General features: G+C 40.3%; 1 protein-coding gene across 1 annotated transcript in view; it reads right to left on the minus strand.

Moving 5' to 3' along the window:
- Positions 1-16,734, minus strand: part of HMCN1 (hemicentin 1) — a 206,988-nt gene that overhangs the window by 72,313 nt on the left and 117,941 nt on the right. Inside the window, exons 37-45 of the mRNA XM_059822131.1 lie at positions 16,429-16,530; positions 14,027-14,203; positions 11,385-11,536; positions 10,492-10,615; positions 5,544-5,719; positions 5,142-5,238; positions 2,954-3,076; positions 1,033-1,194; positions 4-285 (exon numbers count right to left, since the gene is read on the minus strand). Coding sequence (XP_059678114.1) covers positions 4-285; positions 1,033-1,194; positions 2,954-3,076; positions 5,142-5,238; positions 5,544-5,719; positions 10,492-10,615; positions 11,385-11,536; positions 14,027-14,203; positions 16,429-16,530 — 1,395 coding nt within the window. The remainder of the gene's footprint in view (positions 1-3; positions 286-1,032; positions 1,195-2,953; positions 3,077-5,141; positions 5,239-5,543; positions 5,720-10,491; positions 10,616-11,384; positions 11,537-14,026; positions 14,204-16,428; positions 16,531-16,734) is intronic.

Raw genomic sequence — 16,734 nt, forward strand, 5'->3', positions numbered from 1 at the left:
TACCGTGAACATTTAAATCGTATTTTCTGTCAGACAGCCCTGCCACATTGGCAGCAACACAGACATAGCGGCCAGTGTCTGACACCTGGGCATTTTTCAGTTGAAGAAAGTGACCATCATGAAGTATCGCTATGTCCCTTCCACTGACCAGCGGACGGCCATCCTTCATCCACGTTATTGCTGGTTCGGGAACGCCCTGTACCTTGCACTCCAAGAAAATTTCATTTCCCTGGGTGACGACAACTTCCGATGGGTGGCTACCACTGTTTAATATAGTTGGTCGAACTATGAAAGAAAAAGAAACACGGTTTAGAAGTCAACTGGAAGCTACATTTCAGGATCTTCACTGGTTTCTGAACAGAAGAGCAACCAAGTTTGCCAGATCAGCATTTTCATGAAGACCGGTTACTGCTGGCAAATCAGTTAGGGGCACTCTTCAATTCATAGCATTTTCCACAGGGCTGAGAAAAGACAAATAACCTCCCCTCCCCCACGCCGTAAAGTAAAAATGTTTTTTTAATGTAACTTACAGGCAATTTTTAAAATGCAAACAGGAAAAAAAAAATCAAATTAAAAAAAACAGCCCCATATGCTTAGACTAGATGCTGTCAATCCCTACAGATTTTTGCAGATTTTCTCTTTCATGGGATTGCTTAAAAATACCACCTTTTATTCCTGACTGAAATACAGAATTTGCAGTAAAACTGGAAAATCTAAGTTCAATTAGTTGTCATCACTACTACAGCCTGGTAACAAGAACCATTACACTGACTAACCCCTAACGCGGTTACAACCCCATAATCATCTGTGGTCAAACGCACTTTCAACAGGTCTTGGTCATGCTCTGAGTCCAAAGTGTCAAAATTGTAATTACTTAACATTCTCCTCGGAGTACCCTGAAATTGTCCTGTAGCTAGACAGTACTCTCTGAAAATCCTGCAGCTTAACATCACTGTACTGATAACACTTCCATAACATAACTCTATTTCCGAACTGGGAAACTATGAACAGAGTTTTTTCACGGTAACTTACTGTATACTTGCAAACTGTATTCTTTCTTTGCATTTCCAGCTACATTTGAAGCAATGCAAGTGTAAGGTGCAGCATCAGACTTTTCAGCAATTGAAATCTGTAGCTGTCTGCCTCCAGAGAGTATGCGTACCCTTCCTGAAAGGTCAGCCACCAGCGGAGAGCCTGCAAGAGACATTCTTTCAGATAAAAAACACAGAAAGTGGTAATGAGCTTGCTCGGGTGGTGTGAAGTCTGCCGGTTCATTTAAAAATTACTGAGCTGCACAATTGTCCATTTCAGAACTGCTCTATCAGAGTTATCTTGGACATGAGAAACTCCCTGCAAGCAGATTCTGAGGACTCCCATATTAATTGCTGACTTCACGACATATAGCAACCTGAGCTAAAGCACAATAACTCTCACCACAATCACATCCATCCAGAAAGTCTTGGACACTTCCAGTGAGAAGCAAATTCAACATTTTCACTAAAATCCGACTCATTGTCCAGTACATAATCATCTCACCCAGCACAGCCAGTGCAGTACATCTTAGAAACACGTGATTTAGTCTGCACAGCCGGACCATCTGCGCATTGTGTGTCACACAGCACATGTGCATACAGCTCTGCCCAGGAAATCCGCCGCAGAAACGTGACAGCAAAATAATATTGCGTTCTTTGAGCAGCATTTTCAATCTTGGAGACCTCAGATTAGGCAACTATCTTCATCTTTACAAACCGCAGGCAGACTTCATGACAGAAAGAATACACCTGCCACTGATAATTCTTACAAGCTGAATTTCTGTTTCCCGCTTGTGCATTTAAAATCCTCTCTATGAACGAGTGCACCAAATGTCAAACGTGGTGAAAAATCTCGCTCTCAAGTAACATTCAAAACCGCACTGCTTTCCAACTGCCTCTGCAGACTTCCCAACAAGTTCAAGTTTCCTTTCTGCCATTTAAGCGCATACGCTTTAGCCTTGCAGTACATTATTAGAACACGTCATACAATGCCTTTTTGGCTTCCAAGAGACAGGGTTTAAAAAGAACTTGACAAACTTCATTTTCTCTGAAAATTTTATGCGTTAGAAAAAGTGTTTTGTAATTAAAATCTGCCCTTTCCACCAGCCAAAATTAATTAAAGGTAGGCACATACCACACTGAATTGTGCCGTCTAGAAAAGCACAGATGCATAGGTGAGATTGATTAATAACACAAGAATTACCACACTGGAAGAGTTCAACATTTTATGTTGTCTAATATTCTGTCTCCAACAGTGTCCATGCTTAAAAGAAGGTGCTAAAAATACCCGCTTTTGTCTACTGATTCATTAGAAGGTGTTTGTCAATGTTACTTTAACCCCTAAAGCAAAAAGGTGTGCAGACTACCCTTAAATATTAAGATGGGATGAGAGAAAGGTTCAGTAAATCCCAAAAGCAATTACTACAACTAAACGCATTTTCATCACTTGGCAGTATGCCATGGCTGCAAATTTAAAAATAACTCAGAGAATACGTCTATGTTAAGCAGCGGATGACAGGGCAGAGACCCTCGACTCAACACCACAGGGCTTCACAGTGACTCGCAGCCCTGCCAGCTGGGAGCCACAAATAAGTCGTGATGCTGTCTTGCTGCACCGTGGTAAATAAGCGCAGTGAGAGGGGTTAAGCGCTTCACAGTTCGTTTTTAAGTCCGCGCAGGAATCTCTGCGCTGTGCTTCTCTTGCGCACCTAATGACGCCTAATCCAAGAAGAGGTGAGTTAGAGAGAAGGGAATAATCTGCTACTGTAGTTCATTTTACTCAGTATCAGGACTGTTTAGATATCTGCGTGCTTGAACTCCTCAAAAAATTACCATCTAAAATGTTCACAGGAAAAAAGAAAAACTGACAGGTCAGAATTACCACATTTGCTTTATAAAATGGACAACGGAAAGTTACCCACCATTTTTTTTCCAGGTAAGACTGGGCGGTGGGATGCCACTAGACTCACATATCAGGCTTATCAAGCTCCCTTCAGTTACTGTCAGTTGAGAGATGTCATCCGAGCCATAAATACTTGGTGACACTGAAAAGAAATGCCAAATAATTGCAGCATTTGAAACAAAACGTTATCAGCCAACAGTAAGACCCAAATGACCCTCATGCAAATCTGTCCCACTACACTCTGAAGCAATTACAAGGATCGTATTCTCTTGCTGACAATGCAAACCAGACCCTGGGTAGGGAATAATATACTTGCGAAGGACTGCATCTATCCTTCCAGCCTCTGAGGTCTGGGGCATGCATAAGCTCTACTTCTGGCTGACTTTTGAACGGACTTCACAGAACAAAGGCGTTTCTGTGAATTATGTAAACTGACTCCAACTCTAAACGCCTGCCTCATTCACGGCCTTAGCTAATAAACCTACAGGTATCATCATTAGGTGGAAAGTGACTTTTAAAATTCAGCCTGTGTTTTTCCTTTGAATTTTTCCTGCATCAACACACCAGCTGCCACATCCAAGGCGAAGGACCCCGTCCCTTCGATTGCCCTACTGCAGCAGAGCGCCAGCTTTGCTCTACAGCTCTGTGGCTGTAAACCAGTTGCGGACAAAAGGGACCACTGTTTTCACTCCGATTCTCAAAGTCTTAAAGAACTTCAGTTCAGTCACTAGGGAAGGGATAATTGCCTTCTTGAAATCGGGGAACCATTTTCCTCAGATGAAAATAGTGTAGGTAGAGACCAAAAAAAGCAGAGGAGAACGTAGGCTGAAACCGGAGAATAAAATCTCACTAGTGAATAATTTATCCAGCACATTTTTAATGCACATGACAGTAGACAGCTTCTCCTTCTGACACTTCAACTCTTTATTTAGCAGCAACCAGATGTCTGGGTTTCAGAACGACTGACTGCAAAGCGCTTTATTGTACTGTACTGGCTTCAGCCTTTTTTTTGTCCTGCTTCTAGTCAAGATGTTTGTGCCATTCTCTACAGAGGTACATCTTCCATTTAACACATGGGCTGGTTCCAGGAACCAGAGTTAGGTCTCAGGATCTCACCAATCCTCAGAAGGATACATTTCCTGGATTTGAAACTTAAAAATATGGCAAGCGGGACTTTTGGTCCCTGGGTGTAAACAAAGACTATAATACTAAACACTTAACCACAGATGACTTTCACAGGCAACTTTTGGTTTCTATTAAGCTTATTCCATCAAAGTCGCTAACTAACAAAACATTATCCCTTCTCTCAAAATCCTACTGAAATGGTCTCACTGCACAAAAGAACAAATCCATATCCCTCCAGCACCAAAGGTCCTTTGCAACCCTGCAGATCTCACAAATCTGCGGGAGGGAGAGATGAAGATGACATGTGCAGTAAATGGGTATAGACTTTAGCATGGGAAAATCACACGGTCTTGCATGGTACTACAACATCCACCCCCTAATTTAAAAACCAGGAATGTTTCTTTTTAATAAATAATGGCAGGACTCTACTAAAAATGGTAGTTTTATCATTACAAACCCTGTTAGATATTTCTAGCCTTGTGATTTCAAAGAAAGAAATTAATTTGTAATAGCAGAAAAAGGCAATTTCATTTTGCATATGGGGATAAAATGATGACGCAGAAAAAAAACACTCAAAATCAATGATTCAAATAAACGTCCTAAGCCACATTCATCATCTAGCCACAGAAACATTTTATTAAAGCTACTGTTATGATTCCGCACCGATAACTTTGCAGAGCAAATAAAGCCAGGTAAACCAGCTTCTATTTATCTGAATTTCCACACTTCAGCATTTAAAAAAGTGGAAAGTTGATAGGTTGCTTTAAATGGCATTAGAGTGCACAAATAGGAGCTATGGATAAAAAACCAGTTAGTTACAGCTCTTAGCTACTATCATGCATGCAAACTCTGCCTGTCAAAGGCCTACGAAGTAGCTGGTATTAATTTAGAACCAAACCAAAGCAATTTGGAAAATGTGTGGACTTTCTTGGGACTGTTAAAAGACAGCAAATATAATAATGTCTCACTGCAGGAACCTCAGCAATTAAGCATTTATGACCTACAGAGGATTTTAGTGCCTCACATCACAATTTCACTCTGAGCTCCGTTCCCATTTCTGGAATAAGCTTAATAAATCTTACCCCAAATATTGACATTATAGTTCTTTTCAGTTTTCCCAGCAACATTTGTCGCTTCACAAGTGTAACGGCCAGTGTCCTGTACTTGAGCGCCTTCAATCTAGGAAGAAAACACAAACCTGGATTTCTTCTTCTTACATTGTTATGAAGTTTCAGGGAGAGGTTGTTCAAGTTTCAATCTTTATTTTTACATCTGTCACTCTAAATATTAATAATACAGTATTAGTCCTGCAAAATCTGTACATAAACATCTGGATGCCTATGACCTCCCTCACTCCTCACCCGCTACTCTCTATTGCACCAGAGGGCCTGATGCTATCCAATCTCTAATGGGTATCTAGTGCCTTCACGGTGGGTATGCTACCCAGAAAGCAATCGCCACCGGCGCCTGACCATCCAGTTTACCTTCAGTACACTTCCATCTTCAGAGATGCTAAGACCCGGTTTCTTCAGCAAGGGTCGCCCGTCTTTGAGCCACGTCAGCACGGGTGGGGGAATAGCATTGCTCTGGCAGAGCAGCTCCACTGCTTGGCTGAGGAGCACAGAGACGTTTTGTTCCTCTCCCATGATGTTTGGTGGAACTACAGCAATAAATCAAAACAAAGGACTTTTGGGCATTGCAGACTTCCCAGAGTAAACATACTGTGGAGCTAACAGTCTTCATTTAACAAAAATAAAATGGCCATAATATCTTTCTGACACACAACTTACGTCTCCTTTATATCACAAAAAGCACTGGAATAATTTTGCTACTTACAGAATATCCTCTACACAACATGCTAGTGAGGTATCAGCTACAGAGAAATCGTGTAGATAAGCCAAGACTAGCAGAAAAATACTTGAGCTAGAAAGGAAAATCACCAGTATATAAAGAATGGGGAAGTACATTCCTGCTAAAAAGAAAAAGAGCTGATGAGTGAAAAGGTTCACAAGATAATAATCAGACCCAGAAGCTGAAAATGTCTTAAACTGTTCCAGACAGTACCAAGATGGATACTTGGCTTTAAGGACAACTCTGCCTTTAAGAAGAATTTTGTCCAGAGATAGCCAAATACAGAAGGCAGAATGAGAACTTACATGGTTGCAGCCAAGTGAATGGGTTAATGACTTAATCATCAAGTCATCATCTACAATTACTTTATTGTCTATCTGTTTTGTGTGGTATCTACTAGCTAATTATTGTAATTGTTGGCACTGAGCACTGTATTTAGATTTGTACTACAGTTTCAGTGATAACCTCATTATTAGACTATTATTGTCAAATTACAGGGTAGAAAAATCAGCTTTTGGAATGAAAGTTTTCTGTGTAGAAGAAAAAAAATGCTTTGGGACATTTAAATTGAAGCCCATTAGCTGTTCTTAAACAGTGTCAAGATGTAAGAAAACGCATTTTTCCCCCTCATTTTTAAAATTATTTGTGTTTCCACAGTCAGAAAAACAAAGCAACTGAGAAGGCAGCTGAGAACTAAACCTTGGAACACAGCAAGTTAGCAATTTTCCACAGGGAAAGCGTTCATGGCTGGAATCGAAAACAAGGAGGAAATCTTAGACTGACAAGATGAGCTTAAATGAAAAGATTGAAGACCAAAAACTGTTTGCCATCTATGGCTTTGTATCAGTATTCAGGGCTGAACCAAAAGTCCTTTGGTAAGGGCATGCTGTATCATTGCTCAGAGGAAATCTTCTGAGACTCCCCAGGCAGCTTTGAGTCACTGACAGAACATCGCTACATTAAGAGTTTTAAAGCATTTGGGTGTCAGACACACGTCGACTTGGAAAACAGCAAGAGTGGTGTAGGCCATCACGGCACACATTGCTGCTGCTTACCACCAGCTCTCTAACGGAGGTTCCCTTTTCCAGATGAGAGCCAGTGAGACAGAATTTCACAGAATCACAGAATCACTAAGGTTGGAAAAGACCTGTAAGATCATCAAGTCCAACCATTACAAAAAAAAAAAAAACACCCAACCAAAAAAAAAACCCAAAAAACCAAACCCACACCACAAAACCCAAAAACCACCCCACACAAAAACACACCCACCCCACACCCCACCATGCCCATCAAGCCACGTCCCACAATGCCACGTCCACACGTTCCTTGAATACCTCCAGGGAAGGTGACTCCACCACCTCCCTGGGCAGCCTCTTCCAGTGTGTTACCACTCTCTCAGGAAAGAAATTTTTCCTAATATCCAGTCTGTATCTCCCCTGGCGCAACTTGAGGCCATTTCCTCTTGTCCCATCACTCATCACTTGGGAGAAGAGACCAACACCCACCTCACCACAACCCCCTTTCAGGTAGTTGTAGAGAGCGATGAGGTCTCCCCTCAGCCTCCTCTTCTCCAGACTGAACACCCCCAGCTCCCTCAGCCGCTCCTCATCAGACTTGTGCTCCAGACCCCTCACCAGCTCCGTCGCCCTTCTCTGGACACGCTCCAGCACCTCAATGTCCTTCTTGTAGCGAGGGGCCCAAAACTGAACACAGCATTCGAGGTGCGGCCTCACCAGTGCCAAGTACAGGGGCACGATCACCTCCCTACTCCTGCTGGCCACACCATTTCTGATACAGGCCAGGATGCCGTTGGCCTTCTTGGCCACCTGGGCACACTGCTGGCTCATATTCAGCATTTGGGAGCACTCCTCACGCACACCGCAGCAAGTCAGGTGCCTTCATCTGCATGACTAACACGGGTAACTACAGCAAACTGCAGACAGCAGAAGTGCTTTTACTGGGCCACTCAAGCACGATCCAGAAGAGAATTCCTGTTCATGCCCTTAATGGCATATATGTTCTTAAATCCTTAAAACAACCCATAGAGATTCCCTTTCCTTTCTTGTCATTTAAAATCATAAAGCATGTCCATTGTAAACTCTCGACATTAATGCAACGTTAGATCTGCAATTAAAAGAGTTACAAAATCAGAACTCTCCTAGCAAGAGCTACTTTGTCTGGTTACACGTATCCAGTGGGATTTTTATGCTTGTTGTGTACTAAGACTGTTCAGTTTGCCCAAAAAGAGTTGACCAGGGCCAAATACAAGAACTTTTATTGTGGCGTTTCCTTCGCTTTTTAGTTTTGCAATCCACAACTTCAGAAACGGCATGTCTGATTGCACAAAATATTGGGGTAAGAAGAAGGGAAGCAGTGGGACTGTCTGTGAGAAATACTCTGGGCTTCACTCTGAACAAAGAGATACTGAATTGATTAGCACACGTGAGATTATAAAATGTCCCAAAGTGGTACTCGTTAAACCAGCAGTACAGTTCTCAAGATGTCCTGAAAAATAATATTAACAATAAAGCTTTGTTTTTCTTGCACAGGAAGTACTAAGCAGAGCAGCTGATTTCACAGTTTGGAAATAATTTAGGGAAAAGTCTGGTCTCCGTGGATAAGAAATATAGTAACTGAACAAAAATCTGTTTATCTTACTTTCTTTGTAGAATTCACAAAGGCCCAGATTCTTTACGAGTGTTGTGGAACTGAAAATTGGAAGCTGATCCATTACTGCAGAAGGCAAACTTATTTCCAAATACTTTTCCACCAATTACTTTTCCTCTCAGCTAAATGAATTGAAATGCGTTCAAAAGGAAACTGAGTTTATGAAACAGAGAGAGACACTAAAGCATTTGTTTCTGAAGGAATGGGGTTTAAAATTAATCTAATTATGCTCATGGTAACTATATGTTACCCAGATTGTTCCAACTCCTAGACTGGCTCAGCGCACTGCACATTTCTAACCATCTCAGCTCCAACTGCACTCCAAATTATTTTCCTCCTGTGACTTCTTAATTAGATTACCCATATGAAGCAAGCCCTAAGAGTAATATTAGTTTTTGGGGACAGCCTCACTCAGGATGGCTCTGCAGCTGAGCTAACCCCGGGCCAGCTTCTAATACAATAGTAATTTTAAACATACACAGCTTCTAACGAACTCTTTTAATTTCATCTAGCTAAAAAGGACAGAGGTTTCAGAAAACAAAAGAGTAATAATAAATATATCTATGCCTCTTGTGTGGTTACGTATACATAGACACCTGTCCTCAAACTCCAAAAGGGACCTTGATACTCCTTGTTCTAGACATAAAACGTCCCAGCCCACGTTAACCTTGAGCTTGCTTGCCAGGCCAGAGTCCTGACTGTCGGAACTGCCCCTTGCAGATGCAAAAGTGGCCATGACTCAAGTCACGAGTATCCTAACCACAGTGCATTTACAAGGAAGTCAATTCTGAAAGCCAAACTCGAAACCAAATAACCTGGCCAGCTGTCCCTATCCACCTTAGACAACATCCAAACTTCTAACTTCTCTTGCAAGATTTTCCAGACCTCTGCTCACGGTTGCCATAAAGCTAGAGACTGGCAGAGCCAGCACACTTCTCTCTCCTCTGACCTACCGAAAGCAGAAGCAAAACCACAAAGGTTCTTCAATTCCAAAACCCTCCCGCCACATCTGCTACCATAAGATTTCTAAAACAAATGGCAGATCATTGTTCATCCTCATTTCGCTGGTGTACAAAACCACTCAGCTGTCCAGGGAAACTTAAAACTTGCTACAAACTCCCTTGCATTCCTCCTGGCAGTATGTCATGCTCTTTGATATCGGTACATCACCAATGATACGAAGAATGCAACACGAAAAGGCATCTTATACAAGTCACAAGAAATCAGGATGAAGCTCACACAAGTTACAAGAAATGGGGAAGAAGGACAAATTTAGATGAGTTTAGTCAAAAAGACTTCAGAATTAACTTATTGACATAATTTGGAAAACTGACAAAGTACAAAAGCTAAAGAGATATATTCCCTGCTTCTTGAAAGAAACAAGGTTGACTTGGGCTCAATATAGTGTCACTGTTAGCACAAAAAAGTCACCACCATTTGGGCAGGCATAGCAAGGCTTGAAAACGGAATGGAAACTTGAGATCTGCATGGCAAATTCACATTGACTCATTCTGGTTCAATAAAGACAACTGAGCTCTGGCTCCAGTAATATATCTTTTGCCTGAGGGATCTACATGGTTTTTTACACAAAGAAAAACACATATTTTCTCCTATCATTTATAAATGAGCCTTTATGTATTAAACTTATAAATTCACTGTTGCAGCTACATTTCTTCAAAGATACACAGAAGAACATGCATATATACTTTAATACATGTGTACGTATGTGTATATATATTTTCACTTACATACACACACGCACATACCTCACCACTTTGCCTTTCATTATGGGTTGGAACAATTTTTCTTCAATGTTGCTAAAGGTCTGGGCCACAGTGTGTTTAATTAAAGCTCCATGAACAGTTTTCACGACCAAAAAAAAAAAAAAAAGAGGGATTTGTCAGAAAATCTCACCGTAAACTCTGAGATCAATATCTCTCTGGCTCTCGCCCGCGGCATTCACTGCAACACAAGTGTATTTTCCTGTGTCACTGATCTGAGCACTAGTCAACGCCAAGACTCGGCCCCCAGACAGAACCTGGAATACAAGCACGACACACTGAGAATACGCACCTCAATGTGAAACACAAGCAGAGGGAACTATTAGGTTTCATTTCAGAATGAAATATTTGTTTACCATCTCTCTCTTCCCTACACTCTTCCCTGCACTCTGTTGTTTTCTTTTGATCGAGACCTGCAAAAGCAGAAGTCTAACTTCATGCAAGTGCGTAGGGAACTCCCAGCATTCAGAAATCTTTGCAGGATCTGGACATTCCTCCCTCTTACCAGTTTCAAACATTCTGTCACATCTTCTGTCTGTGCCCTGAGTTGTCCCCATAGTATACAAATTTCCCCTCTTTCCCTTCAGATCATAAAATTAGCTTTCAAAAAAGCCACCATGCCCTTTCCTTTTAACTCTGAAACATCTCCTTACATCAATGGTCTTTTCCTTTTCTGAATTACTGTTTTATATCACATGATATTACATGGTCTTGAGCTCTATGGATCTCTTCAGCATAGGAATATGGCCCAATATCCTCTTCCCCCCAGTAAGTGAAAAATTTGTTGATGCAAGCTCTTAACTCAGTGTGAAATCGGCTGAAAGGACCACCTTATTTCAATATATCCGTATCTTCCACTTCACACAGTAATTACTGGAGCGAAACTCGCACCAATAACCTAGAGCAAAAGGCCTTATGCTTTCATTCCAAAACTTCTAACTTACTCTCTTCCATTAAACTGCACCGGTTTAAAAGTCTCCTACCACAACAGAAAACAGCACGGAGAGCAGGATTTGAACCCAGTACCTGGAGTCCATCACTAAAGCTGGAAACAGGGCTACCATCTTTTAGCCACGTCAGAATAGGCGCAGGGATGCCTCTTGCTTCACACTCCAGTCGCACTAGATTATTAACCACCACTGTCACCATGTCACTGCTGCCAGAGATTGATGGTGGGACTGAAACAAAAAAAAAGAAAACAAAGCTGAAAGAGCTACGCAAGAGTATTAATCACAAGGAAATTAAACGGGCCGCTTACTTTTGGACATTATTTCTCTTTCTGCAAGGCACTACATTGTTGGAAAGACTTCTCATGTTACTCCTACCGAACTCTTGTCATTTGTTTGCTCTGTGCCAAATCCCGCTCTTTCCTTGCATAAGCAGTCAGATAACTTCAATGAAACTACTGTGAGCAAGGTAAGCAGGACTGGGCCCACAGCCCAGAGAACAGCTGTGAAACCCAGAACTGTAACATAAAACCAGAAAATATTCCATCAAACTTTTATCATATTCCATTTAGACCTTGCGAAAGGCATTAAGAGTGGTGGAGATTAAAGAAAGAAGTTTATCATATAACCTGCATAAAGCAATACATACGCAGAGTAATAAATCAGCCTCGCAGAGCGTATGTGAACGTTTACCAGATTAGACTGTATAACATCTGCCTGCCTGATGACAAGCAACCATCTTGATGGAACACCTCAAAACACTTACTATAGGTATACAGTCCAGCAAATTTTGTAGAGCTGTGTTAAAAAGGGAGACAAGAAGTATTAAAAAAGGGAGACGTTTCCTTTATCAGGAGAATCAAAACAATACTATTTGCTCCTACCACTAATAACTTAGTAATAAAGCTTTACAGTCAGTATGAGTACAAAATGTAATACTTGAAGTCACTCCTAGAAAGAGGTGAAAATGGTGTGATCTACTCATACATATCCTACGTGAGAAAAAAATGTAAAACTCTGTACTGAAAATAAGATACATTAATAAATTCAGCAACATCTAACAGCCTGTAACACAGACTACCTACTCTTAGATAAACTGTAGTAATAGCAGAAACGGTAGAAAAAAAAGCAAGTGTGATTTTATAATCTTTTTTTCCCCACACACACATGCACACAGTTCCCCTATTTCACTACAATAGCACCCATTGTTCTCAAATGCCTGAAAAAGTTACAGTGGTGAGAAAGAAGTGGAAAAACTTTAATACAATGAAATCATATGAATATACTAAATCGGAATTCAACCCGCTTCCTTCAGTAGGCCTGCCTAGTTTCATTTAAAGTTAAGCCTGCAGTATCAAGCATTGTTTTTAAAGCAAAAATGGTCTGATAATTTTTAGCATAGCTACTGCATCCACAAAACTATTAACAACAGAAGTTGTTGAATACGACCAGCAATCGACCAACAGAGGCGCTCATTCACAATGCCAACTGCCATACAGAAATCCAGAGCAGGCTTTCAGTAAATGCAGCGTAACTTTCTGTACTTGACACTTCCGAGTCTGTTCTCCATTTAGTCATTCTTGCTTCCACTATTAAGAGGGGAAAAAAACCCCAGTTTTCTCTTCTCAAACTCATAAACTCTAAATAAACTGGATGATAAACTTGCTCATGGTAAATTCAAAAAGCACTCCATTGTAAGCTGGGCACGACACAAGCTGAATTAAGTAGGTTCATGGATAGGTGTTTCAGCTTCCTTTGATGCAATTAGTTTTGGCTGCAACTGCATATATTCTGTTCTGGAAGGGGAAAACAATTTTATGTGTCTAAGTCAGAAAGTTTTAGTTCCCTAGAAAACTCTGGACATAGCCGCTGAAATTCCGCCACCCATAAAAAGACACGCATATACTTAGGAGTTATTTTTCATTTTTCGGTTTATCCAGAATAATGACCTTGGCTCTAAATATTTCCTGGGAATTAATCACTGGGTGGGGTTAATTGCCTTTGACCATGTCTTGAGCCATCAGTTTTTCCCATGATGGTCATTAATTCAATGGAAATGTACTGCCCAACTCATTATTTGTTAATTAACATTAATGGGAACTACATACTCTGTGTGCCTCTCAGCTGGGGACACTGTGCCAAATTTGGGCCACAGTTTTGTATGGAAGACTCCCACAGAAAACCAACGACATGCATATGCATGTATCAAAGATAAGAATTTGGATTACAGCCCCATCCAAAAGCCACTGAAATCAATGGAAAAGCTCCAATTTGGCTTTTGATCAGGTGTCTCATGTCTGCAAACACCCACACTTCCACTTCATCTTATTAGACACATTTTTCTTTAAAACTCTTGAATTATGAAAGAGCATTTGATCTGTGCCCTTTCTTTCTCTACTGTGAGCTTTAAAGTCATCTACAGCAGAACCCAGCAATCGCAAGGCCTTCCAGAGAGCTGAAGTGATAACACAAAATACCTTTTCCACAAATCTGGTGCCTCTGCTCATTCTTCCTAGAATTGACTTCCCCTACCACATTTTCCTAATTCAAAACATGTGTTCTAATGTCGCTGAAAAACAGAGGAGCGAATTTTCTTCCCTCTGACCTGTGCCGTACCTCTTCCAGTGTGATGAGTGATGGTAGGTCTGCTAAGCAGACTTAAAACTTTAAAAGAGCAAAGGTGGTGCATGCAGGTGGTTTTTTAAGTTTTATAATACTTACCATGAACCTGAAGACTGTAAAACAACTCAGCTGTGCCCGCTGTGTTGACAGCCACACACTTATAAACGCCGGTGTCAGAGATCTGAGCACCCTCAATCTGCAGAACCTGCCCTCTGTTCAGAAAAGTGGCGCTTGCGGCACCGGTAAGTGGACGATTGTCTTTGTACCACGCGATAGCTGCATAATGAAAGGAAAGATGGAAAAGTTGCCAAAAATACCTCCATTACAAATGATGGGATCAAATAGTCTTCAAACTTCCCATCTAAGCTTTCAGATACGTAACACCAACACTTACAAACCACTATCAATATTAATTATAACTAATAACTATAAAAAGTAACTAGAAAATGAGGAAATCGGTAGCATTTGTGCAAAATACTGACTATGCCTAGAGAATTCAACAGCAAACTTGACACTATCATCCATGCACGCCAGGTATTTATGAAAAAAATGTTCCGAAGTTAAAAAATTATCACACAAAGCATACTTACAGAGGATTTACTCATCTCATACAAAGGCCAACAGCAGCTGTTTAAAAATATGCAATAATATGATACATATAATTTTTTCACCTTTTACCCTGAAGTAGTGCTACATTAAACTGAACCACCTGGGAAAGTTTACAGAATCAAAACGCAAGCAACCAAATCAAAGTTCAACTGGCAGGCTGAAAAACTGAAGGTAAAGCCCAGAAAACTGGTATTACTCCAAAAGAAAATGTTATAGGAACTTGATAATCAAGACCTGAGGACTTTTTTTGCATCTCAGCCAAAAGATGGCACCCTCCATCAGCAGAATGTGTAACTAAGGTTTTACTGGCATCACTTCACTATTCAGCTAGATGAAAGTGCCACTTACTGAATCATTTTCTGTAGCACATAAGGTTTCTGTGAAAGACATGCATTCAAGAAGCAATCTGGCCTGACTGATGAACAAGACCGCAGGCAAGCTTCTTTTTCAGCGTGATGTTGTGCTATCACTTTTCTCAGCTGATGTCGTATCTTGACATTAGTATGTAGCATCACATCATACACAGCAGAGGTAAACAAACTGGTTTTATTGTATAAATTATATGAACTCCATCATTTTAATTGTTTGTCCTAAAATAATTGGTAATTTGATGAGAAAAAAAAGTGCAAAATGGATATAAAATCCTTATGTTTCCATAACATTTTACATATACCCCCAATAATTTCAAATTTTGTTTTATACATGTGTAAATGATTCTAGAAAATAATACTTTGCTGAGAAATAATTCTTTAGAAGGTGGAGAAGGTGAACCTGGATGCTCACCTGAAATTTAGTAACACCTTTCTTCTGAAAATGGGACTATCATCAGCAAAAGAAGAAATTGCTATACTAGATATATTACTTACACACCATTCCCCAAGTTTTGCTGTACAATAATTAATACATAAAATTACTCTCATAATAACATGGTATTTTTATATCCCATCAGAAGAAGGTGGGAACAAAAACTACATATTGGAAAAAAAGAAGGAAATAAATTTTTACCTGCATATCTCAACAACAAGAACAAAAAAAGATTAACTGTAAAAAAAGCCCTAATCCAAAAATGCTAGCACTGAAAGAATCCCAGCAATGAAGTAACTAAAATCCAGATTGCTTTAGATTTTTTTCAGTTCAGAAACAATTCAAAAGATCTATCAGTCTAAACAGGAGGCAAACTCCTTCAGCTCTCACTTGGGTAAATGTCTATGTTTGCTATGGGAAACTTGCCTTAAAAAAAAAAAAGGAAAAAAATTATAATCCCACAAAATGTGATGAAAATAAAACACACACAGGTATACACAGCCCAGTTTTCAAAGCTTAGAATATAAGGAGAACCCACAAATTCAGTAGTATAATTTATCATCGGGGCAAGCCACAGAACGCACTGTACACACACAGAAAATCTACTCATGCTCACAGACCAAACAAAGAGCCTCCTATTCATTTCAACAGGCTTCAGATAAGGTCCTAGGCATGGCCACGTTTCACAGGCACACTCAATACACAAGGTATTGTTTTAAGTCTGCCCTACACTATAAAATATTGAACTGACAGGGGAAAAGAGTGGATGTGTTTAAAGCTGATTTAGCAGTAGTCTAACGGTATTCTTGTCTATGGACAGGGTGTCACTGTGCAAGGGAGTAGATTATCCTTGTGCTTTTCATTCATTTAATTAAAAACGGTGGCTATTACTGAATTCCTCAATACTTACTCCGCGTCAGTTGATATATTGACACTTCCCATTATACATACCGTTTAATAGTTTTTAGCTACTTTATAAACCACAGAATTAACTTCACATTCAGAATATCCATTATTTTCAAAAGACACATGAAAGTGAAAACCTTTTCTCAGATCTGCTTCATGTTCTCAAAGGTGCATGTGCATACCTGGCAGAGGGTTCCCAGATGCTCTGCATTCAAGATGGATTGGATTATTCACCACCACTGTTTCATTTAACATTTTCCCTGCATCTTCCAGACTGGGTGGTTCTAGAAAAAGAAAAAGGCAGCAGGTTTTCATTAATTCAGCCACCCAGCTAGCAGAACATCCAATCACAAAGTAATCTGCCCTCTGAGAAACTTTGGGCAATGAATTGCACAAGCTTCAACTAACAGCTGGATGACCAAGGAATTTCTCAAGAAAGTTCGGCTTTGAAATGAGAATACTCTCTAATTGTATAACCTCATTAGGGT

The sequence above is a fragment of the Gavia stellata genome, chromosome 10 (genome assembly GCF_030936135.1).
Source record: "Gavia stellata isolate bGavSte3 chromosome 10, bGavSte3.hap2, whole genome shotgun sequence".
Lineage (NCBI taxonomy): Eukaryota > Metazoa > Chordata > Aves > Gaviiformes > Gaviidae > Gavia > Gavia stellata.